General features: G+C 42.6%; 1 protein-coding gene across 4 annotated transcripts in view; it reads right to left on the bottom strand.

Annotated features, from left to right (window-relative positions):
• SPIDR (scaffold protein involved in DNA repair) overlaps positions 1–25263 on the bottom strand; it is a 312390-nt gene that overhangs the window by 4200 nt on the left and 282927 nt on the right. For 3 of the 4 annotated variants that reach the window (XR_005595058.1, XM_039527363.1, XM_039527366.1), the window contains 6 exons: positions 23878–23965; positions 21188–21331; positions 21026–21085; positions 16995–17205; positions 15736–15888; positions 7240–7333 (listed from right to left, as the gene is read on the bottom strand). Coding sequence is in view for 3 of the 4 variants with exons in the window: in XM_039527363.1 (XP_039383297.1) it covers positions 7240–7333; positions 15736–15888; positions 16995–17205; positions 21026–21085; positions 21188–21331; positions 23878–23965 (750 nt within the window). In the remaining variant the exon portion in view is untranslated. Of the gene's footprint in view, positions 1–7239; positions 7334–13926; positions 14151–15735; positions 15889–16994; positions 17206–21025; positions 21086–21187; positions 21332–23877; positions 23966–25263 lie in introns of those variants that run through there. The other variant, XM_039527365.1, reaches the window with a different exon arrangement.

Here is a 25263-nt window from a genome sequence, read left to right as displayed (position 1 = left end):
ACAAGTATCAGTCAATAGATCAGAGAGCAAATAAGTAAATGTACTGATTTTGGCCCTGATTCAGCAAAGTGCTCAAGCAGCTGCTTAACTTTCACTACATGCTTAAGTCTCATTGACTTATCACATGAATAAAATTAAGCACATGGTTAAATGCTTTGCTGAATTGGGGTTTTATGGAATAAATTTACATTATATTATTAGCTAAATAACAGCAAATTTTCTTTCAAACGAGAGGGTCTGATCCATTGGAAAACACATACACAGAGGCACTACTAATTAGATATACTTAACCTACCAAAATACACCTCTACTCCAATATAACGCTGTCCTCGGGAGCCAAAAAATCTTACCAGGTTATAGGTGAAACCGCATTATATCGAACTTGCTTTGATCCTCTGGAGCATGCGCCTCCCGCCCCAAGCGCCGCTTTACCACGTTATATCTGAATTTGTGTTATATCGGGATAGAGGTGTTTAGGGCAAGCTTTGTATTTCTGGCTTGCGGTTTTTCAGGGGAAACACAGAACACTGTGTTTTGTTTTGTTTTTTGTTGTAAATATTCCTTTATCCCTTTAGCTGTAAATTACCAGAATCTGGAATCAAAATCACTCTATCCCTCTATGTATCTTATGTCACTAGAAGACATCCTTTTTTCTTTCCTTTACACTATGCCTACAGCATTATTGTCTTGTGCTGTCATCCCATCAAGGTCTCTCAAACTATGCAAGATGAGACTAGGTAAGTATTTAGATGGGAGACTTCCCAAGAACATTCTGGTGGGAAGTAGCATGGGTAATTCAGCTGGTAGAATTTGTAGTGGGAGGTAGCATTTGTAATTTAATTGGTAGAGTTCTTCCTGAGCCAGTACTGAACCAATGTCCCAGAATGCAGTTGCCCCGGTGCCCCTTTTAAGATAACAGATAGCATTTGCTTCGAGCCCTGAAAGATTCTGAGAAAAAGACGGTTACTCACCTTTGTAACTGTTTTTCTTCGAGATGTGTTGCTCATATCCATTCCAATTAGGTGTGTGCGCGCCGCGTGCATGTTCATCAGAAGATTTTTACCCTAGCAACACTCGGTGGGTCAGCTGGGTCGCCCCCTGGAGTGGCGCTGCTATTGCGCCGAATATATACCCCTGCCGACCCAACGGCCCTTCAGTTCCTTCTTGCCGGCTACTCCGACAGAGGGGAAGGAGGGCGGGTTTGGAATGGATATGAGCAACACATCTCGAAGAACAACAGTTACAAAGGTGAGTAACCGTCTTTTCTTCTTCGAGTGATTGCTCATATCCATTCCAATTAGGTGATTCCCAAGCCTTACCTAGGCGGTGGGGTCGGAGTGAGATGTTGCAGAATGCAAAACTGCTGAGCCAAAGGTTGCATCATCTCTGGACTGTTAGACCAGTGCATAATGGGAGGCAAAGGTGTGGACCGAGGACCAGGTAGCTGCACAACAGATCTCCTGGATGGCTATGTGGGCCAGGAAGGCAGCAGAAGAAGCCTGAGCCCTCGTAGAATGTGCAGTGAGGTGGCTCGATGGAACATGGGCCAAGTCATAGCAGGTGCGGATGCACGACGTCACCCAAGATGAAATCCTCTGGGAGGAGACAGGTAGGCCCTTAGTTCGGTCTGCCACTGCGACGAAGAGTTGGGGCGTTTTACGAAAGGGCTTTGTCCGCTCGATATAAAATGCGAGCGCCCTACGGATGTCTAGGGAGTGCAATTGTTGCTCCCTTCACAATGAGTGTGGCTTCGGAAAGAAGACCGGAAGGAAGATATCCTGGTTGATATGAAAGGCCGACACCACCTTAGGGAGGAAGGCCGGATGTGGTCGCAACTGCACCTTGTCCTTGTGAAACACAGTATATGGTGGGTCCACCGTGAGAGCCCGAAGCTCGGAGACTCATCTAGCCGATGTAATGGCTATGAGGAAAGCTGTCTTCCAGGACAGGTATAGCAGTGAGCAGGTTGCCAGTGGCTCGAATGGGGCAGTCATAAATCTGGTTAGAACCAGGTTGAGGTCCCAGGTTGGGGCGGGGCGGCGAACTTGGGGGTATAAGCGCTCCAAGCCCTTGAGGAACCTAGAAACCATAGGGTGCGAGAATACGGAGCGGCCACTCTCCCCTGGGTGGAAGGTAGAGATGGCTGCCAAGTGCACCCTCAATGATGACACCGCCAGGCCCTGCTGTTTGAGAGACCAGAGGTAGTCCAAGATGGAATGGATCAGGATCTCGGTGGGAGTAACATTGTGCATTTCGCACCAGCAGGGGAAACGCTTCCACTTGGCCAGATATGTTAACCGAGTGGAAGGTTTCCTACTACCCAGGAGTACCTGTTGTACCGAGGCAGAGCAACATAACTCGGACCGGTTTAGCCATGCAGCAGCCATATTGTGAGGTGCAGGGATTGCAGGTCTGGGCAGTGAAGTCTGCCATGATCCTGCGTTATGAGGTCTGGGCAAAGAGGCAGGGGAATCGGGTTGGCTATCGACAGGTCTAGCAACATGGTGTACCAGTGCTGCCTGGGCCACGCTGGAGCGATCATGATCAGGTGTGGAGTTTTAGCAGGACCTTGTGAACCAGCAGGAACGGTGGAAAAGCGTACAGCAGATGGTTTGTCCACGGCATCAGAAAAGCGTCCGAGATCGAGCCCAGGGAGAGGCCTTGGAATGAGCAGAACGTCTGGCACTTCCTGTTCTTGCGAGAAGCGAAGAGGTCTATGCGGGGAAAGCCCCACTTCTGGAAAATGGAATGGATAACGTCTGGACGAATCGACCACTCGTGAGACAGGAAGGATCTGCTGAGGCGATCCGCCAGAGTGTTCCGGACCCCTGGGAGAAAGGACGCTACCAGATCTATTGACTGGGCTGTGCAGAAGTCCCAGAGCTGGATAGCTTCCTGGCAAAGAAGGGAGGACCGTGCTCCTCCCTGCTTGTTTATGTAATACATGGCCGTTGAGTTTTCTGTGAACACTGAGACACAACGGCCTTGCAGGTGTTGCTGAAACGCCCAGCACGCAAGGTAGACTGCTCTCAGCTCTCGGACATTGATGTGCAAGGCCAGCTCTTGAGCTGACCAAAGGCCCTGAGTGCGAAACTGACCTAGGTGAGCACCCAGCCGAGATGAGGCGTCCGTTGTCAGGGACACCAAGGGGTGAGGTGGATGGAACGGCATCCCTGCACACACCAGGGAGGGCGTCGACCACCAGTCGAGGGAGCCTAGGATGCTCGGGGGGATTGTCACGATCATGTCTATGCGGTCTCTGCTCTGGTGGTACACCGAGGTGAGCCACCATTGGAGTGGATGGAGGCAAAGCCTAGCATGTTTGGTTACGAACGTGCAGGCAGCCATGTGACCCAGGAGACCTAGGCAAGTGCGAGCTGAAGTTGTCGGGAAGTTCCAGAGACCTTGTATAATTGTTACCATCACCTGAAACTGAGGCTGAGGTAAGCAGGCTCTGGCGAGATTGGAGTCCAGGATGGCCCCAATGAATTCTATTCTCTGTGTGGGAATCAGAGTGGATTTCTCTATATTGATCATCAGGCCTAGATGCAGGAATAGGTCCTTGACGATGCCCACATGATGGGTAACTTGGGCCTCGGAGGTCCCTCGAATTAGCCAATCGTCTAGATACGGAAAAACGTGTATCCGACGGCGGCGGAGGGAGGCGGCAACTACAGCCATGCACTTTGTGAATACTCTTGGGGCTGTAGAGAGGCCAAACGGAAGGACCGTAAACTGGAAATGTTGACGGTTGGCCACAAACCGGAGGTACCTTCTGCGTGGAGGATAAATGGTGACATGAAAATACACGTCCTTCATATTGAGGGTGGCATACCAGTCTCCGGGATCCAAGGATGGGATGATGGTCCCCAGGGATACTGTGCGGAACTTCAGCTTTATCATGAACTTGTTGAGTTCCCGCAGGTCTAGGATAGGTCTGAGACCTCCCTTCGCCTTGGGGATTAGGAAATAGCGGGAGTAGAACCCCTTGCCCCTTTCATCCTTTGGTACCTCCTCTATAGCTCCGATGGCGAGGAGCATCCGCACCTCTTGCAAGAGGAATTGCTCGTGAAGAGGGACAAGGATGGGAGGTGAGGCGAAATAAACTGGGGGCGGTACCCAAGTTCTACCGTGCGTAGGACCCAACAATCTGAGGTTAGATGGGACCACGCAGGGAGGAAAAAGGAGAGGCGGTTGTAAAAGGGAGGAAACGGATCCTGGGTAATAACTGGTACGCCATCCTCGGGCGTGCCTTCAAAAGTTTGGCTTTGGCCTCGCTGGTGGTTTAGAGGGACCCTGATTTTGGCCCCTTTGGGGCTCTGACTGACGCCTACGACCGCCTCGGCCACACCTGCTGGCAAAGTCCTGTCTTTGTCTAGGCGCAGGGTAAGGGCAGTGAGGCTGGGGACAGAAAGGTCGGCGCATAGTGACCCTGCTGTCCTATAGGCTTTGCAGCCTAGGGTCAGTTTTTTCAGAGAACAGGTCTTTGCCATCGAAGAGCAAGTCCTGTATAGTATGCTGCAGCTCCGGGGGAAGGCCTGACAACTGGAGCCATGAAATGCGCCTCATAGCAACACCCGAAGCCAGAGTCCTGGCAGCGGAGTCAGCTGCATCCAACAAGGCCTGGAGGGAAGTTCTCGCCACTTTCTTCCCTTCTTTCAGGAGGGCAGCAAACTCTTGACGGGAGTCCTGAGGAAGCAACTCCGTAAATTTGCCCACCGCTGCCCAGGTGTTGTAATTGTAGCGGCTAAGCAGGGCTTGCTGGTTTGCTACGCGGAGTTGCAGGGCCCCTGCCGAGTACACCTTACGGCCCAATAAGTCCATTCACCTAGCCTCCTTCGATTTAGGGGCTGGTGCCTGCTGGCCATGGCGTTCCCTCTCATTGACGGACTGGACGACAAGGGAGCAAGGAGGAGGTACTCGTACCCCCTGGAGGGTACCATGTACTTGCATTCGATTCCCCTGGCCACGGGCGGGATAGAGGCTGGAGACTGCCAGATGGTATCCACATTGGCTTGGATCGTCCGAATGAATGGTAGGGCCACTCTAGTGGGGGCGTCAGCCGACAGAATGTCTATGACCGGATCCTCTATCTCCGAGACTTCCTCCACTTGGAGGTTCATATTGAGTGCCACCCGTCTCAGGAGGTCCTGATGGGCCCTCAGGTTGATTGGAGGAGGGCCCGAGGAGGATGTTCCTGCCACTGCCTCATCTGGGGAGGAGGAAGAAGAAAGGCCGGGGACAAGTGGGTCCTGCGTGGGCTCGTGCTCCTGGACGACCTCCTGTTCCAGTGGGATCTGGGAGTCCGGAAGCTGAACCGGGGCTTCCTCTGTACCGGTCGGAGGGGGACGGCTAACAGAGCGAGATGGGATGACAGGTACACCTTGGGGATCGGTACCGGGAGGCATACCGGTACCGGGAGCGAGATTGGGACCTGCGACCAGAGCAGTGCCGGGAGATCGACCGAGATCTCGAGGCTTGACGTCGGGAGTGGCTACGAGAGTCACGGTGCCTGGAGCGGTGCCGGGAGCTGGATCGGTGCCGAGTGTACCGGGCCGTAAAACGGGACGCTGACCGGTGCCGCGAGTACGACTGGTACCGAAATGGAGAATGGTGCCGGGACTGCGAGCGGCGTCGGGACCTGGATCGGCGACGGGACCGAGAATGTCTGCGGGACCGCGATCGTGAACGGTGCCGCTCTGTGGTGCTGACGGAGGGTGGTCTGATCAAGGCAAGCTTGCCGATCGACTGTATAACCCACACCGGCGGTGCCGGGGGTTGAGGCAGCGCAGACTCCGTCATTGCAATCAACTCCCTCGCCGTGGAAAATGTCTCCGGCGTGGAGGGAATAGTGAGCTCAACCACGGCTCGCACCGGGGAGCTTTCAGGCAACGGACTCGACGGCTCTTGCGTGGCCGGAATCGACGGTGCTGATGTTGTCGGTGCCACGGCAGGTATCGGTGCCATGCCAGGTATCAGTGCCGGGCGGTCCGACTTAGTAGAGCGCTCGGACTGCGGAGCAGGCGGCGCGGACGCAGCAGGAGTCTTGTGCCTCTTTGCCCTCGGGGAAAGGGATCGGTGCTGAGCGGACGTCGGTGCCGGCGACGGCCGGTGCCGAGAGGCCTTGGCGGTACCGGCGCGATCCGGTGCCCAGGGAGCGCTTCTTGAAGACTGTCCAGTGCTCGGTGCCGAGGGCGGAGGAGTAAGAGCTGCCTCCATCAGGAGCTGCTTGAGACGAAAGTCCCGCTCCTTTTTTGTTCTCGGCTTAAAGGCCTTACAAATGCGGCACTTATCTGTTAGGTGAGATTCCCCGAGGCACTTAAGACAGGAGTCGTGGGGATCTCCTGTCGGCATCGGCTTGTGGCAAGCCGAGCATGGTTTGAAACCCGGTGAACCGGGCATAGGCTCCGGCACCGGGTGCGGGGAAGGGAATAATCCTATGGCAATGGAACTATATACACTAACTATACTATAAACGAATAAAGTTAACTACAACTATATAAATCTGAACTATATATACAAGAATTAATGAGAGAACTACGAGTAGCTAGGGAAGTGGAGGTCAGCTAAGCCACACTCCACTGTTCCAACAACCGACACGGGCGGTAAGAAGGAACTGAAGGGCCGTTGGGTCGGCAGGGGTATATATTCAGCGCTATAGCGGCGCCATTCCAGGGGGCGACCCAGCCGACCCACTGAGTGTTGCTAGGGTAAAAATCTTCTGACGAACATGCACGTGACGCGCACACACCTAATTGGAATCTATATGAGCAAGCACTCGAAGAAGAATCAGATTTTACAGCTGTGATCTATTTGTAGAAAAGCATCATTTTTATAAGGCTTATAAACTTAACAGGCCTGATTCTCCTCTCATTTACATTAATGTAATAGGAGGAATAATACAGAAGTTAATACATACCAGCGAAAAGTGAGAGAACTACTATATTATTACTAGTTTGAGGTAACCTACAAAAATATATCATAGCAAACTGATGCCATTTTGATTCTACTTGTGTCTTCCTTAATAGGTGAATCTTACCCTTACTGGTTGTGTCATTCCATCAGCAATAAAAATCCCGCAGTTTTGTCCCTCTCCCTCCCAACCCCCGCCCTGTGTAGCTGTTGGGGGAGAATACAGGCATAGACAACATTGTAGGAATGAGTGTACCACATATGGCTCTTAATGCTGCATCTGCACAAAAAAAGCCTCGGTACATTAAACACCACACTGATTCTTACCTATCCTGTGGATGCTGCTCCAGTTTTCCATTGCCACATCTGTTACATGTGGGACAAGAGAAGGCAGTGCTCTTGTTAACTCCAGAGATGGTGCCTAAACAAAAGTGAAATTCTTACAAAGGTATAATATATGTTGGTGAATACAACTACCCAGAAAGGGAGTTCTCCAGGTGAAGGAGGAGAGACTACATGACCCCCAGGTGAGTTTGTCTTTGTTAGTGTGCTTGCTGCTTGACTGAAATATATAGTGTGGTCTGTTTGTTTGGGGTGCCATGTGCTGAGCTCAGCAGCCTGCTAGGCAAGGCTGAGAACTTAACAAGGCTCTGATCCTTAAGCCCTTTAACATCTTTAACCCTTAACCCAGTAAGAAAAGGGGCTTAAAAAGCCAGCTCCTTAGTGATTAGAAAAGCTAGCAAAAAAGGAGCAGCTAATGGGAGTTTTTTGAGGGAGTAGGAGAGCTAGATACACCTCTAAACTTAGGGCAATAAATACCACCACCTGCTCCTAAAAGAGACAGACAAAACCCAACAAAAATCTGCAGGAGTAAAAAGAATGCAGGCAAAGTCCAGCAGCAGAGTGGGGGCTACCCAGTTTATCACACTGAATGCAGCATGTATGATTACCTGCCTTGGGGGCAGGTGGCATATGTGTGCATAGGTGCTCAAAGTAGAGGTGCTGGGGGTGCTGCCACACCCGCTAGCTTGAAGTGGTTTCCATCATATATAGGGTTTAGTTTGGATCAATGGCTCTCAGCACCCCTACTGTACAAATTGTTCCAGCATTCCTGTATGTGTGCATACACTGCAAGGAGCTCATGGCCCTCAGAGATCAAGTACAGGCTCTGGAGACCAGAGTGGCTCAACTGGAGGAGCTAAGGGAGACAGAAAGGTACATAGATAAGACTTCCTGGGCATAGCAGAGCAGTCCCACTGACAGCCTCTGTGCTATTGAAGAGGATTGACGTCTCAGGGAAGAAGAACATCAAAGTAGAGCAGAGAGAAATGAGCCCATAGTTGGGACCCTTCCCCAAGATGATGTCATGGTCTCCCCTCACACTGAGGATACCTCTCCGGGGGAGGGAATCCCAGTTATTACAGAGAAACAGGTAGTAGTAATGAGAGTTGATCATTAGAAATACAGAAAGCTGGGTTTGTGATGACCAGGAGAACCGCATGGTGAATTGCTTGCTGGGTGTGAAGGTTGTGGATCTCTCGAGAAATCTAGACAGGCTTATGTGCAGTGCTGGGGGAGAAGTGGATGGTCATGGTACATGTAGATATCATGTAGGGAAAGGTAGGAGAGAGGTCCTGGAGGCCAAATTGAAGCTGCTAGGTTAGAGATTGAACCAGGACCTGGACTTCAGTTCTCTGAAATGCTTCCAGTTCCATGCAAAGGGCCAGACAGACAAGCAGAAGTGCAGGGTCTCAATGTGGGGATGAGATGATGGTATAAGGAGGAGGAGTTTAGATTTATTAGGAACTGGGAAACCTTTTGGCAAAGCAAGAGCCTAAAGAGGAAGATTGGGCTTCACCTAAACCAAAATGGTATCAGATTGCTGGCATGTAAAATTAAAAAAGTTGTAGAGCAGTTTTTAAACTAAGGGCTGGGGGAAAGCTGACAGATGTGGAGGAGCACGTGGTTCAGATAGATACATCCCTTAGGGAAGGATCTATTAATAGGGATTCTCTATATCCTAGTAAGGAGGAGAGGATGGAAGTTGGTAAAGTACAGGTAGGAAATGAAGAAAAATGAAAAAAGTGTCTTGTTCAATTACATCACATAATGGCAGATAGCTCATAGTGAAAAATTTTATAAATGCTTGTATACAAATGCTAGCAGTCAAAATACTCAGATGGGTGAAATTGAATGCTTGATATTAAATGAGAATATTGATATAATAGGCATCTTGGAAACTTGGTGGAACGATAATAATTAATGGGTAATGCCAGGGTACAAAGTATATAAGAATGACAGAGTAGGCCAGGCTGGTGGGGGAGTGGCATTATACGTGAAGGACAGCAGAGTCAAATGTAGTAAAAATCTTAAATGAATCAAATTGTACCACAGAATCTCTATAGATAGAAATTCCATCCTTGAATAATAATATAGCAGTAGGAATATACTGCTGACCATCTCATCAGGATGGTGATGGTGACTGTGAAATACTCTGGGAAATTAGAGAGGCTATAAAAATAGAAAACTCAATAATGGGGGATTTCAACTATCCTCATATTGACTGGGTACATGTTACCTCGGGATGGGAAGCAGAGATAAAGTTTCTTGACATCATAGAGCAGCTAGTCCTGGAACCCAAAAGAGGAGAGGCAATTCTTGATTTAGTCCTAAGTGGAGCACGGGATATCTGATCCAAGGGGTGAATATAGCTGCACTGCTTGGTAATAGTAACTATACTTAAATTTAACATCCTTGTGGGTGAAGGGACACCACAGAAACCATCACAGTAGCATTTAGCTTCAAAAAGGGGAACTACACAAAAATGAGGAAGCTAGTTAAAAAGAAATTAAAAGGTACAGTCACAAAAGTGAAATGCCTGCAAGCTGCATGGAAACATTTTAAAAACATGGCTCAAATAATAGTGGCTCAAATTAAATGTATACTCCAAATTACAAAACATAGTAAGAGGACCGACATAGTGCCACCATGGCTAAACAACGAAGTAAAAGAAGCAGTTAGAGGCAAAAAGGCATCCTTGAAAACCTAGAAGTTAAATCCTACCAAGGAAAATATAAAGGTGCATAAACTCTGGCAAGTCAAGTGTAAAAGTATAAATTGGCAGGCCAAAAAAAGAATTTGAAAAGCAACTAGCCGAATACTCAAAAACTAACTGCAAAATAAAATTTAAGTACATCAGAAGCAAGATGCCTGCCAAACAATCAGTGGGGCACTGGATGATTGGGATGCTAAAGGAGCACTCAAGTAAGAAAAGGCATATTCTTTGCATAATTCTTCACTGCGGAGGATATGAGCAAGATTCCCACACTCAAGCCATTCTTTTTAGGTGACAAATCTGAGGAACTGTCCCAGATTGAGGTGTCATTAGAGGAGGATTTGGAACAAATTGATAAATTAAACAGTAATAAATCACCAGGACCAGATGGTATTCATCCAAGAATTCTGAAGCATCACTCAACTATGAAATTGCAGAACTATGTGAACTATCATTTAAATCACCTTCTGTACCAGTTGACTGGTGGATAGCTGAAGTGACATCAATTTTTTAAAAAGACTCCAGAGGCAATCTTGGCAATTACAGGCTGGTAAGACTAACTTCAGTACCACACAAATTGATTAAAACTATAGTAAAGAACAGAATTATCAGACACACAGATGAACAAATTTGTTAAGAGTCAACATGGCTTTTGTAAAAGGAAATCATGCCTCACCAATCTATTAGAATTGTTTGAGGGTTCAACAAACACATGGACAAGGGTGATCCAATAGATATAGTGTAGCTGGACTTTCAGAAAGCTTCTAGCAAACAGAGGCTAGGGACACCATCCCTGCCCATCCTGGCTAATAGAAGCTAGGAGTGGATGGCAAGGGATGAATTACTCAATGATTGCCTGTTCTGTTCATTCCCTCTGAAGCACCTGGCAGTGGCCGCTGTCTGAAGACAAGATACTGGGTTATATGAACCACTGGTTTAACTTAGTAAAGGCATTCTTAGGTTCTCATTACTTCATTGTAGGAATTTGGCTTGATCTTTTCACTCTTTTCAGTTTAATAATTCCTCTTCTTTCTTTGCTGGTAAATATCTGACAGCAGGCAATGGCTTTCCAATCATCAACAAAGTGGGCAAATGAAGAAAAAATCTGACAATACAAATATGAATCCTTCATTTTAATGTCAGGGTGCTCAGAACTTCAAATACACCTCTACCCCGATATAACGTGACCCCATATAACACGAATTCAGATATAACGCGGTAAAGCAGTGTTCTGGGGGGGCGGGGCTGCACGCTCTGGTGGATCAAAGCAAGTTCGATATAACGCGGTTTCCCCTATAACGCAGTAAGATTTTGTGGCTCCCAAGGACAACGTTATATCGGGGTAGAGGTGTACTTCAAAAAAGTATGTAAATCTCCATTTCTTTCATTTAAAACTAAAGCTCCAAACAGATTTATTTTTACCCTTTGCTGTTTCCATGGCAGAGAAGAATGATTGCTTGGTACTCTAGACCAGAAAATTTCATACTGATATTTAGGAAATGCTAGGTAATCAGAAAATAGAGGCTGCTTTTTAAAACAGCTGAATAGGTTGAATTCTATAAATAATGGAGTTACACTTGATTTACACATCTGGCCCATAAAATTAACTGTTTGATCAGGGAGAGAATGCTAGATATATTCTGGATCATTATTAATGCACTCCCCACTAATGACAATATGGGAAGCCATTAAAGAGATTTAGATTAATGATAATATGCTGAGATGACCAGTTAGAATTATGAGTGCACCATTCTGTGTCCATAAACATTTCTGAATGGCATGATCTTGGACATCTGCAAGTGACAAACTACATTAAATCAACCTGTAGCAGATATGGCAAAGGCACTGACTAGTAATTCCAGATCTTTTTGAGCAAAAGTCTCTCAATTTTACAATACATCCAATACAATAAAATAAAATCCCAGAAAGACAAGGAGGTGGCTAATAGCCATGTGGCAACACATTTACTTTCCCATTATAAAAACATTACTGAAAGGAACAGGCAGGAAGGAGGGGGAGATACATTGCATGCAATTAGGACAAATCAACAAAACTTTGATTTTCAGTTTCATGAAATTTGAAGAAATCCAAGAGCTGACATCAAGAAGACAATAATTGAATTCTGAAGCAGCATTTATGTGGCTTGAACGAATGGCTCAAAAGACCTGACAGTTAAGTATATAAGCAAAGAAAACACAGACTTCAGATAAAAAGTGAATTTCAAGGGCAGTGTACATTTGCTGAAGAGCGATCTATAACATGTAAGCAGAGACCCTCAGGCATGACACAGCATGAAGTAAGTGGATAACTTTTTCATCCATTTTCTTTTGTTTTTGTGATGAAAATTAATTAAAATATTTATAATGCCTGGGGGGGGGATGTGCAAGATATATTTAATTAGAATTTGTTATTACAAGCTTTTTACATAACCTGCCACAGTATATTAGTGCCTCTTTTCTGAATGGAGGAAGGATAGTCATCCATATTTAAGTACATCTCTGCCCTCATTTCTTCCACCAGAACTTTTTTAAAGTTATTTTTAAACTGTCCTTATTTTGGTAGATCAATTTCTTCTACCTCAACCATCTGATTTATTTTAATCTTTTGTATAGTATTCCAGATACTTTATTTAACACCAGCACTATGTAATCCAAGTAATTAGAGAGAAAAATGGATACAAATTTTATTGACTAGATTACCTGAAGTGTTGGAACTCACATTTACTTGGATGAAGAGGTGAACTCCCCAGTGAAACCATCAAAGATGATAGCAAAAGGTGAGTACCAACCCAAGTGAAAGCAGTGGCAGACACACTAATCAGGTGACAATCACACGAGTCCCACAACATAAAATGGTATACAGAATCTAAACAGGGTTAAATGCTGTATAGCATTACCAAGTCCATAGTTTTTCCTCAACTTCAAGCAGTTTTAGACTCTGGCCCTGAGATCTCTCTTTTTAAGGACCCATCAGTAGTTGTAATTTGACTTTTAGACATGTCTTATATTTCTTTGGAGTGCTGCTGTCATCAGCATGAAGAGACTGAGAATGGCCTATCTGGGCTGCTCTAGAAAATTGGACACTGGTCACTAATGGGAATGAGAGCTGGTAGCTAAAGGAAGTGTGTTGACTGAAAGCTCCAAAACCAATAGACATGAAGTTTTCTTCAGCTTGTCACAGTGATTAATGAGTGGGTAGAATGTCTGGTCAATTGACAATATTTAGGAACAGGCAGGGTGGTGATTATCATCATTCGAGCAGTTTATCAGTACAGCTGGAAACAGTGCCTCTTGGAGTGGGGCTTAAATATGAAGACATCAAGTGTCAAAATCAGAATATCATATCTGAATCATTCACTGAAAAAAAAATACTGTTAACCAGTTAATCCTCCCACAAAGCATATGTGGTACAAACTACTAGAACTCTCTCATATGAACAGTTGGACCTAATACGAAATATTAATAATCTTATGCTGTTATCAAATACAAATGGAGAAGCTGCAAACATTTCAGGAAAGATACACCTCCTTTGTTAATCATTTCACCAAATACATTTGTTACTACAAGAACAGCCGTGCTACACAATCTTCCACGAGAAAGATTCAAAGAGGAAGTAGCCAAAGAAACTACAAAGCAGTGAAAATCCATTTTAAACACTGTAAACTATTAGTTACTATGTGAAAATACAAAGAAGAGAGATTATCTACAGACAGAGAAAGCTCTGCCTATAATAGGAGAAGATATTTTACATTCTGCATTAGAACAAAAGGACCCAGGAGAATATTAATAAAATAACAGTTACCCTAAGTGAAAGTAACTGTAAAATCAAATGGGACCAACGCCAGAGGAAGTTCCATAAAACACATCTGTCCAGATCACCAGCAGCACAACTCCCTCTCTAATTTCTTCTTTAACCCTTCCTTCACAACTAAAGGAAGAGCAGGGGCTGAGGGGTTTTTTGGTGTACCTTTAGCATTAAAAATAGCTCTTCATTTTTACAATTATGTGTTTTAACTTGCACAGGAACATGAAGGTGGATTTTTTCTCCTCTAGATGTTGAAAGGTGTGCGGGGGGAGGTATCTTGCATTGATCCCACTCCATAAAGAGTGGTGCAGACTGACATGGAGAAGGAAGAGCTTCTCATACTTGGTCTGTTTAAATGCAACAGCAGATGAGTAAATTGCTGAAATAAAAAAAGCAGTATTTCAAACATGTTGATTGAAATACCATTAAAATAGCTGCTAATATTGATCTGAGACATTAGAACTCACCAGGGCTCAGAATGAGTCCCCTACAGTTATAGTTGTTCTTCATTATGCAGTGCAAGAAATCAAGATTTTTCAATGCAATATACTCATACTAGTGGCGGAGATTCTAGCCACATAGGGCATTATCACAACAACAGAACGGGTATTTTTGGTAACACCACCAGCTTTTAACTATATGGATCTGTGTCTGTAAGGATTCAGTACTACCCCTTGTCAATATTGCTAATATTCTAGAAATCACTTGGTGTGTTAGTAAGTATTTGATGGGTGCAAACTCCAGGGAAGGTAAAGAGTTGTCTAGGACATAAATAGGAATGATTAAGGCTGCGAGTCTTTCACAGAGGTCACGGAAGTCACAGATTCCATGACTTTCTGGGACCTCAATGACTTCTGAAATGGTAGATGCAGCTGATCTGAGGGCCGCCCAAGCAGCAAGGGCAGCCCAGGGCCAGCCGAACTGGCTGCTGCTCGGGCAACCCCAGGCAGCTGGTCCCAGAGCTGCCCTGGGGCAGCAGTCTGGGAGCAGCAGCAGGGTCCCGGGCCACACCCCCAGAAGCATTGTCATGGCCCTGGGCCGCTCTGTCACTGGAGTGCCCCCAACACCTACAATTTAGTCAGAGGTATTTATAGTACAAGTCATGCACAGGTTAACAGTCACGGGACCTGACTTTTTGTTTATTACCATGACTATCCATGACTTGTACTAAAAATACCCAGGACTAAATCCTAGCCTTAGGAATGATGGAATGAAATTAAGAAAGGATTTTTTTTTTTATTGAAAGTGTGAGTTACTAGGCTGTGAAGTAATCTCTGAAATGAAGCACCACAACTTGAAACCTTTAGAAGCAGATCAGACAAAGCATTAGAAAATACATTGTAGGGAATATTCCTGCCCTAGTAGTGGATGGACTAAATGATTAAACAAAGCAATGTCCAAAAGCCAGCAGCACTGGTTGGGGAGCTAGTGTGGCCAAGTTGTGCTAAGAGCCCTCACCAGAATATTAAACTGCCCTGCTTCTGCATATCACCAAGGGAAGGAGGCAGTGGAAGAACCAACCCTGCCGCACAAGTCCTTGCTTGCACACCTAATCTTTCTGTAGAAAAATAATTTTACTACAGATAATGCTATACCCAATTGGTAAGATGAGAAAGTCTGGTGCAAACTGACATATGATGTGAAAGAATGGAACATTTTACAGCAAAGATTTGTGTGTACATGCATGCACACACACATGCACACACAGGCACTGAATGGGAACACTGACCGTGCAGAGCTCAGATGGGCAACAGTGTGCAGGGGAAAAGACTCTTCCGCAGCAACAAGGTAATGAAAACCCAGGAAGAGAGATATATACCTGACTGTCCTAATGACACACAGCAACTTCCCCCAAGCCACCCCCTCTCCCCCCTCCTTTTCCCCCCTTCAATACACTGTTTTATTCAATGGACCTAAATGCTTAAAATGAACATAAATAGTTAGCAAAAAAAGGCTGTACCAACCTCTTATGGTACAAATGGAATTGGCCTGTGTTGTAGAATCCAGTTCATCTAGTTTGACAGGGCTAGTCAGCTCACTAAAGTCAGCCTCGGCAGCCGTGTACAAAAGGGGCTTTTGTAACGAGAGAACGGTACGTTCAACACAAATAATCCTACCTGCCAACAAAGACATTTCAATTTACTATAGTAACAAGGAAAAAGGTGACCATATTGTCATGGCCAATAAAGACAATGCTTTCTGCCAGTTACTAACCAGATAGATGGATTATTTCAGGTTTCTTCCACAACAGCATATTTGTTTTTTTGAATGAAACACATATAATGCTCTTGGTAAACTCAGTGCCTTCTGGGCAAAAAGATTTTGCTACATCAGATTTTTTTAAAAAGAGACATTCAAATTCAATTCAAACAGGATTGTAACTTATTCACTGGAAGCATGTGGTTTTTATCTGTTGTTTAATCATATAAGTTTGTACTTCTCTTAGAGGTGTTTTTATTTGTTTAAATCTGTCCTAAGGCAAGGCACATGCAGTACTTTACTCTCCAAAGCAGAAATTGCCCAAACTTTTACTCACCTGCACCTAATGCCACATCTCATTTGCATAATATGGACCAGATTTCAACTCCTATGGGTAAATACATTGTTCAATGGATTTGGTAACAGGACATGGAGCCTTTCATAAGTAGGTCAGTGGCTCAAACCTAGGTTGGATTGATGGTGACAGAAAGTCACTAATATCTGACATCTTACGTGAAATCAATTTGATGTTCTCACTCTATTTCCTGGTGGACAAATATGCACATCCTAATATTGTCACAACCACTGGCACTAAACTGGAATGATAATTGGATGCCTTGGAAGAGAGGCCAAAGAATGAATGGGCATAGAAATGGAACTATCTTCCCATAGATGACCATATGGTCATTGAAGAGCTACATTGAAAAGGCAGTGTGGGGCAGCTTGCAATGCCTCTGGCTGTAGGGAAATAGAGGTGTCAGGTCTCTGGTTGTCATTAACCCTTCTCCTTCTAGGGGAAGTAAATTCAGTTAACAATGTAAAATAATGGAAAAAAATACTGAAAACAACAGTTACAATTCCCCCTTCCCCAGATACTGGGTCCCAGCTTGCAATGCTTCATCTTGATCTGAGTGTCTTAGAGTCTCAGAAGGTTGAATGTCTATAATAAAGATTTGAATGCCCATGGGTCACAGTTAATTTATTTTGGCTCCAATTGCCCCAGTACCATGAATAAACAGCTTACCATTTCCTCGCAAAGCATCCTTGAAGAAGATAACACAGTGGGACGCATTGGTGAGTGCCTCCATAACTTTCTCACCAAGAACACATGATGAAGCAAAATATACAGGTACAGTCTTTGGAGTTCCACAGTTGTCTTTAGCCCCGCTCTGCAGTGCGAAGTCAGTCACAAATAACCAAAACTCCCTTTGACCCACAGAAACACTACATTTTACCTAGGATTTCAAAAGAAAGGGCAAAAGATTTTTATTTAATTGTAATACAATTTGATTAAACTAATAGCAGAACCGAAGACTAAAACAGCTTCATCTCCTCATAACAAACAAAACTCACTTAGACCATGATGTTTAGAGTTTGGACAGCAAGAGAAGTGAGGGTTAGGACAGGATTAGTTAACATGTGTTAACCCTTTCCCTGACACAGATGCAGATTAACAACTTTTATCTTAATTTAGCTGGTCGACCTGAGTGGGGAGCCTGGGGTTACCTCAACCAGCTAGTGTTATAATACAGTTTGCTCCATCCACACTAGAGTTTTAAAATATTTAGTTAAAATGTATTAGCTAGCAAAGTTTTAAAAATACACCTTTCATGCTAGTCTGGACAAGGCCCTATATGAGCTTTGTAGTTAAAAAAAAAAAGAAAAAGTCTCACACTGACGTTATTCCTGCATAAGCAAATTCAACAAATATTGTCATCAGACTCTCTCATATGCACCACTCCCTGGGTAACAGCTGCTATAGGTTACAAAATTTGATGTTTTTCTTACTGGTGAACAAATAGCATCTTTCAAAAATTTTGAAAAATACATATAAATATAAACTAAATTATTCATAAAGTGTTCTGAAAGAAACGAGGGAATCAACTCTGACTACATAAGTGTTCTGCCTGTTTAGGACAGGGAGAAATATATTCTGGTATTGCTAAAATAAGCAACATGAAAACAGATAATGTCACAGACAAAATACCTACACTTTATGTTCGATTTCATATCTGAAAACATGATTAACAGTAGCTCATTAATGTTTTTAAATGTTTCACATTACTTTGATGAAAAAACTAGACAGATAGATATTAAGTTTATTAAAAGATCTACCAAGATCAGCTGTGCTAAAGTTTGGCAATTTGCGTTTTCTTGTGTCTGTTTGCAAAGCTTATGTAATTCTCTGTGTGTTCCCAATCCACCTTAAATGCTTCAGCATTTTATTTTATATCTACAATTAATGCAAAGAGAGCACTCAGGAGCAGCTCTATAATGATGAAGTTGTGTGTGTGTGCATGATAGAGAAAAGAGATTTTTAGGTAAATAAACTTATTTTAGATCGAAGTATTCAAGGAAATATAAACATTGTGTAACTTTTTTTCTAAAGGATTTATGATTTTTTTTAAAACAATACTTCAGAGCTTAGATAATATGGTGATGGGTGGTACCAGAACATCATGTATCCTTTTAATTTTCAAGAATACATTACAATTTTTATTCAATCATATAGGTAGAAGATACTCTGCAAATACCAGAATCTTTATCATCTCAATTATTTATTGGAGTTTAACTCTAACTTCCTTCACCTCACCTCCCGCCCCAACAGAATGTCTACATTTCTAAAAATAAAGATACATGAACTCTTAAAGCCATATTCATCTATTACAGGTTATGAGGCAACGAGAACCTCAGCTCTTGTTTCCAACAGCAAATTCAAACCTCTGAAAAAATCAGACCCTTTAAAACTAGCCATTTCTTCATATTAGTAGCTCCCAGAACAAATACGTTGATTGGAAATGGTAGTTGGCAGAATTCATAAACTTAGATGCAACAATTTATTCTGATTCCTTAGTATATGTTTTTATTGTACTTATCGCCAAGTTCCTTCTGTAACAGCTACATGCATCTGATCATCTTCCATATGTGCAGAGTTTTAAAACAGTCATGAAAGACTGACTTTTACAGCTGTCACATGAGAGTTACCCCAGAGCTTTTAAAAGCTGGTCTTTGGAGGTACACAACAGAAGAGTCAGCCGAAAAGTAAAATAACAACAACAGTAATAATCACAAGTCATTGTAAAATCATCATCTTTGTATGTGTGACAATTTGTTCTGAACAGAAAGGAAACAACAGACAAACAGCAGCAGGATTGAGTTATAAAAAAGGACAACTCCTCAAGCACAGATGGAATATATTTCCTCATTTTCCTTTTATACCACAGTACTTATTCTGAATAAATAAATAAATAATAAAAGGCATATTTCCATTCCCCCTTCACCCAAATGAGACACTGCAGAATACTGATCAAGTGGCTATTTGGACTGAACACTGCTGCTTTTTAAAGTACAATAATATAAATTAACTACAAAATGTACACAATTCATAGAGAGTATTTTCCCAGTTCCGAATAACAAGTCTGAAGAAGACATTAAAGCTGAATCAAGGTCCTCACTTCACATTTATTGCACAATAATCTTGCGTGTGAAGGACAACTCCTCTTGGCAAAGACTGAAGCAATCAACAAGTTGCTGCACATGACATTTTATTTCTGGAAGGATTAGATGAGTGACACACAAACAACAGGTAAGTTACATCCCGAGAGCAGCTATCCAAAAGTGAAACATTTTTCATTACCTTTGCAGTATTTTTTCCAATAATTTATGAGTCCTTACCTTGTTAATCTAATAGAAGTCTAGTGCATGCAGTTAAATAGCAAATGATCACTTACAACAACACCTGGCTTATCAAACATTTTAACAACATGAAAGTGTATATATAGGTCTTTCCTAGTAGGCACATGAAAATTCTTCAAAGTAATGTACATCCTAGCTTAGTCAATCTCTTTTCTAACTAAGTCGCTAGGAACTCCTAGAATAGGATACTGCTACACAATATTGATTCAGATAGAGGCACATCTGAAATCAGTGATCTCCTAATCATCCAGTTACAAACACAATCTACTTTTCTGTGATTAAAACAATTTTTAGAGGAAAGTTTCTTTTTCTTATTTGTTTGTTTGTTTGAAAATAGGGCAGGGAGACAAATCTGTGTATCTAATTCCCTTGTTGAAGCCCTCAGGATCTCATAATTTCATCTTGCTTTAAAACCCACACAAATGCCCATGCCATTTAGCTTGGGAAAATCATCATTGAGCAATAAAAGGCACTAATTTCTCAGGAGTCAATTGTGCTGCTTGCCTAAATATTAGATTATAACCCATGAGCCCTGGAAACGAGAGCCTTTTGACCTGAAATTTAATTCAGGTCTATGTCATGGTGGTGCGGAGCACCTCCAGCTTCTTAGCTGGTCTTAGAATTAAATCCCTTCAAATTTCCTTATCTTTGTCCATTAGTTTTGTTTGACACTATTTTTCTTGTCAAGAAATCCTCCATCTACTGCATATTCAGTAGTCTGCAGAAAATCAGTAATGCAAAATCCTTTCAACTACTGAGGGATGAGCATCACTTTGAAAAAAATCCAGAAGTAGAAAATCCAATGTGCATGGCAGACAGATTTATCTAGGAGCTCCTGCTTTTTACTAGTAGATTAGAGGAGCCAAATTCTGCTCTTGGGTGCACCTGGATGGCTCCCCTTGAAGCGAGAGGGAGCTGCCCAGTTGCACACAAGGACAGAATCACTCTCTCTCTATATACACCCATCATCTGCTAAAGTCTGCACTCAGATGTACCACTGAATGGGGGCTTCTCAGGTGTATCTGAGGGCAGAATTTAACTGTAAAGCAGATTCTCTTTTTGGTTGTCACTGCAGATCCCAACTGGTTTCAATGGAAGCTGCCTGGTCATATATAAGGTGAAAATCTGTCCCATGATAAACAGCACTTGATTCAGAAGAAATTAGTTTTCTAAACCAAACAGAAGTGAGTTCTTCTTGCTGCCCATTCACAGGGATATCTTACCTACTGATAGATCCACTCAGACAGCTCTTAAAGAGCATCTGAAAAGTAAATGTTTTATCTAAACACAGCAAATAGCTGCTTCTTTATACACATTACATTGATTTTAATACATTTCATTACTAAAAAGTAAAATTACCTGCAGCCTTCGATATATAACTTGTGCCCAAAAGCTACAACGTTGATTAAAATCACCAACCTGCCACACAATTTAAAAGGGAAGATTAGTCAAATATGATATTATAAATCTATTAAATTAGTAGTACAAAATACCTGTTATTGCACTTTTAAAAAAAGTTACCTGAAGAATTTCCTTTAGACTACGTATAGTTGGGGGCAGGTAGAAATTGGAAATCTGTCCTTCCTCACCTACATTGACATGTCTTGGATCAGGTTGAGCTGTAAGAATGTAACAGAAGCTGGGAGGAGGAAGGTTAGTTTTAATCTGTTGAAAATAAATAAAAGAAATATGGAACCTAATTAAAAGTATTTCAATATGACCAATAATGATAAGTAATAATACTTAGGACTTACATCACACTTTACATTTTCAAAGCACTATCCAAACATTTAACAGATACAACACCGCGGTGAAGTAGGAACCGATGAAAATGTAATGTTTTCATGTCGCAAGTTAAATCAGTTTGCAAGTCATCCTTTTTCCTAATTTGACATTGATCCATAGCTCAAAAATATCACACAGTTTGGCACAATGGACAACCACTATGACAGCTTTGTGACAGGGCAGTTGTGAGAGTTATGAATTCTATGATTTTCATCTTTTCAAAAAAAAGTGCGACTTCTGAGACTTGGGGATTTTTTTGCATGTGGGTGGGTGACAGTAAACAGCTGAAGCAGCTTTACTGAGAACGCTGAAAGCTGCCAAGTTAAATCCTGGGCAGCACAGAGAGAAAATGGAAAACAGCAGCAATTTAGCAACAACATGAACTTTTCTCTGTGCTAGGACGAGCCCTTATTTCCCTTAAACAGTTATGTGATGGTATAACCACACTAGAAATCCCCAGTCAAAGAGGCTTCAAACTAGAATAGCTTCTCAGGATGCAGGGTCAGCCCTATAGCTTTATTTTTATTTATCAGTTTGTATAATTCTACTCTGGGGATGTTGTTTAGGAGTTAATGAAACACGTAATATAATAAAGGAAAGCTGAATTAATGAAAACAGCTGTTCAGCCATTAAAAAGAACTTCCACATAAGAAAAAAAAATGTCAAAACAAAATGTTTCCTTTTGAATATATCAAAAAAGATAGCTTGGTGTATGTATGGCACAAGAGAAGTCTATTCCAGAGACCTCTTCATACAGTAACATTTTATTATTCATATTTTTAATTATATCTAAAAGATTCTGCTTTCTAGGCACATTTATATCAATAAGAAATGTATCAAAATTAAACAACAAACTGCCAAAATTGGCAGGAATAATAAACTTCATCGTGGCATCTTCAACCATTAGAATCCTAGTTTGTGAAATACACTTGAAGTGTATGGCAATGGAAAGTTTCCTCTCTATTGATTATTTATTTTTAATTATTATAATTATTATTATTAAAGTAAAAGAATTTAAAAACAAATGAAAGTTATAACTATATTACACAGCATTTAAGAGTGCTGCTCCGTCCATAGATGCTCCCACTGCTGCCTACTTGTTGCAGCACACACATCAATCAATTTTTTTGAGACTTGTGAAATACCTAGATTGTATCAGGTGTGAATCCAGGACAGACAGGTAGTTTTATTCAGAATTGGTCTTGCTTTTTCAGGTTAAGTCAGAACTTCAATGGTATTATTTTAAAACAACAGGGTTTTAATTTTGTTCTCCAATGTAAACCCCTTAGCAATGTAAAAAGTACATTGTAGCAAAGAGATTCATGAGATTTTTTCCCTAGAGTAACCAACAATGATCACCTTTTCAATTTCCTTTGTGTTGGTTACTTTTTCCCCCTGGGTAAGTTTCTTTATTTTTAAATCATGCACACCCAATGTAGGAGTCTGTATAGCACCTAGCACATTGTGGCCCTACCGTGGATGAGACCTCTAAGTTCTAATGTTATGCACATAATTAAATAACACCAAACTTTTCTCCAACATGAGAGTTATACAGGAATACCAGAACAGCACAGGTACCTGTTTCTTAATGATTAAAACCACCACCACATCTCAAAACTTTCCCATCAGAGTAATACTCCCAAACACCACACAATAGGCAACATTTCTTTTCTGAATACAATATGAATTAAGGGAAATTTACAGATAAAATCCCAGATTTGAAGTGCACATTAGCATCACATTTTAGTTTGAAATTCACAGAAATGCTTACACTATTTTTTATTATTCCAAGATTGTTTTAGTGCTCAGTTAAACCTCCAGATTATAATCTTCACGCAGGCTGAGCACCACAGTCAGAATCACTCCAGCATGCAAAGGAAGTTAGAACAGCCCTGATTTTGACCTGTAGAACAGCACTGTCCTTGCTGAGTTCTACCATTATATTTTCTGGTTTGCCTTCATAGCGTCTGATCTAATTTGTATTTCCTGTAGAAGGAGAGGACTACCAAACTAGTGACCAACAGTGTATCCCACCATGATGCGTACAGAGAATTAATGATGAGGTAGTCACCACCTACAGTGGCGGATGAGCAGTGGCGGATTATCCACTGGGCCAATGGGGCCTTTCCCCAGGGGCCCCTGCCAATTGGGAGGCCCTGGAAAAATGGGTACCCCCATGTGCTGGGGAGGTGAGGGTGAACTAGCCCCTACAAAACTGTAATCCGCCTCTGCGGATGAGATCAAGGTGTTGGTCTAAGGTATGGGGGTAGGCAGTTAGTCTAGAATGAAGGGAGAAGCCCGAGAGCATAGCTGTATGGCTAAAGGGACCGGGAGAAATCTGACACCCCAAATAAACATGTGCATACTATACATACAAGAACTTTAACTTTGGATGAAGAAACACAGTTCAGTAAAATACACCTTACCGCTTCACAGTCTTGACTTTGACCAGGAACTTTTAGAGGCACTAATGGAGGCCACAAACTGTCTATCAGACTGAAAAGTCCCAATGCCCTTAGGAAAAAAAATACAACCTGTTTCAAAATGTTTTCAATTGAACATGCTGTATTAAAAAGACATTTAATTTGAATAATCATTTGACTGTGAAAACAAATCTAAGTTATGTTTGTTCATCAGATGTTGGGTTTTGTTTGGCCTAATTTAATCCCCATGATCTCTGCTGCAGAGAAAGAGAGAAAAAGAAAGATAATTAATTGCTGAATATCAAAGTTTCATTCAATTCTTTGCCTATAAAAAGATGCAATATAATTATTGTTAAATACTGACATTGTACAAGACACATATCAATCCAGTTCCTTATTCAAGAGTTTTCAATCTACAACATTTGCATTAAGCAGAGTAAAACTCAATTTGCCACTGAACTAAAAATGTTTTACTTTCTTGCTTTTCTCTGACCTCTGAGTCTACTGGCCATAGAACCTTTCAAGAAAGCCAGGGTAGATGTGATATTCTAATGTAAAAAACAAACAGAATTTTGTTTTTATTTTATTTATTTTAAAATAACTCCAAGCCTTCATTATACATCATAAAGAAGCACAAATTAGCACAGTCCCACTTTATTTTTCCTTTGCAGTTCATCCTTTATCCATTTTTTTAAACTAAGTACTCTATTTTGCATTTAGAAACCTAGGGTATGTCTACACTATGGGATTATTCCGATTTTACAGAAACAGGTTTTTTAAAACAGATTGTATAAAGTCGAGTGCACGCGGCCACATTAAGCACATTATTTCGGCGGTGTGCATCCATGTACCGAGGCTAGCGTCAATTTCCGGAGCGTTGCACTGTGGGTAGCTATCCCGTAGCTATCCCATTGTTCCTGCAGTCTCCCCCACCCATTGGAATTCTGGGTTGAGATCCCAATGCAAAAACAGTGTCGCGAGTGATTCTGGGTAAAAGTTGTCACTCAATCCTTCCTCTGTGAAAGCAACGGCAGACAATCATTTCGCGCCCTTTTTCCCTGGATTGCCCTGGCAGATGCCATAGCATGGCAACCATGCAGCCCGGTTAGCCTTTTGTCACTGTCACCATATGTGTACTGGATGCTGCTGACAGCCGTGGTACTGCAGTGCTACACAGAAGCATTCATTTGCCTTTGCAAGGTAGCAGACGGTTACCAGCTATAGCACTGCCTGCAATTGGAAATTGGCGATGAGATGACGGTTATCAGTCCTTTTGTACCGTCTGCAATTGGAAATTGGTGATGACGGTTATCAGTCCTTTTGTACCATCTGCTGCTGTCATGGGTGCTCCTGGCTGGCCTCGCTGTGGTCGGCCGGGGGTGCATGGAG

This window comes from Mauremys reevesii, linkage group 2 (assembly GCF_016161935.1).
Source record: "Mauremys reevesii isolate NIE-2019 linkage group 2, ASM1616193v1, whole genome shotgun sequence".
NCBI lineage: Eukaryota > Metazoa > Chordata > Testudines > Geoemydidae > Mauremys > Mauremys reevesii.
Note: the sequence above shows the minus strand (reverse complement) of the source record. Positions and strands in the feature narration are given on the sequence as shown.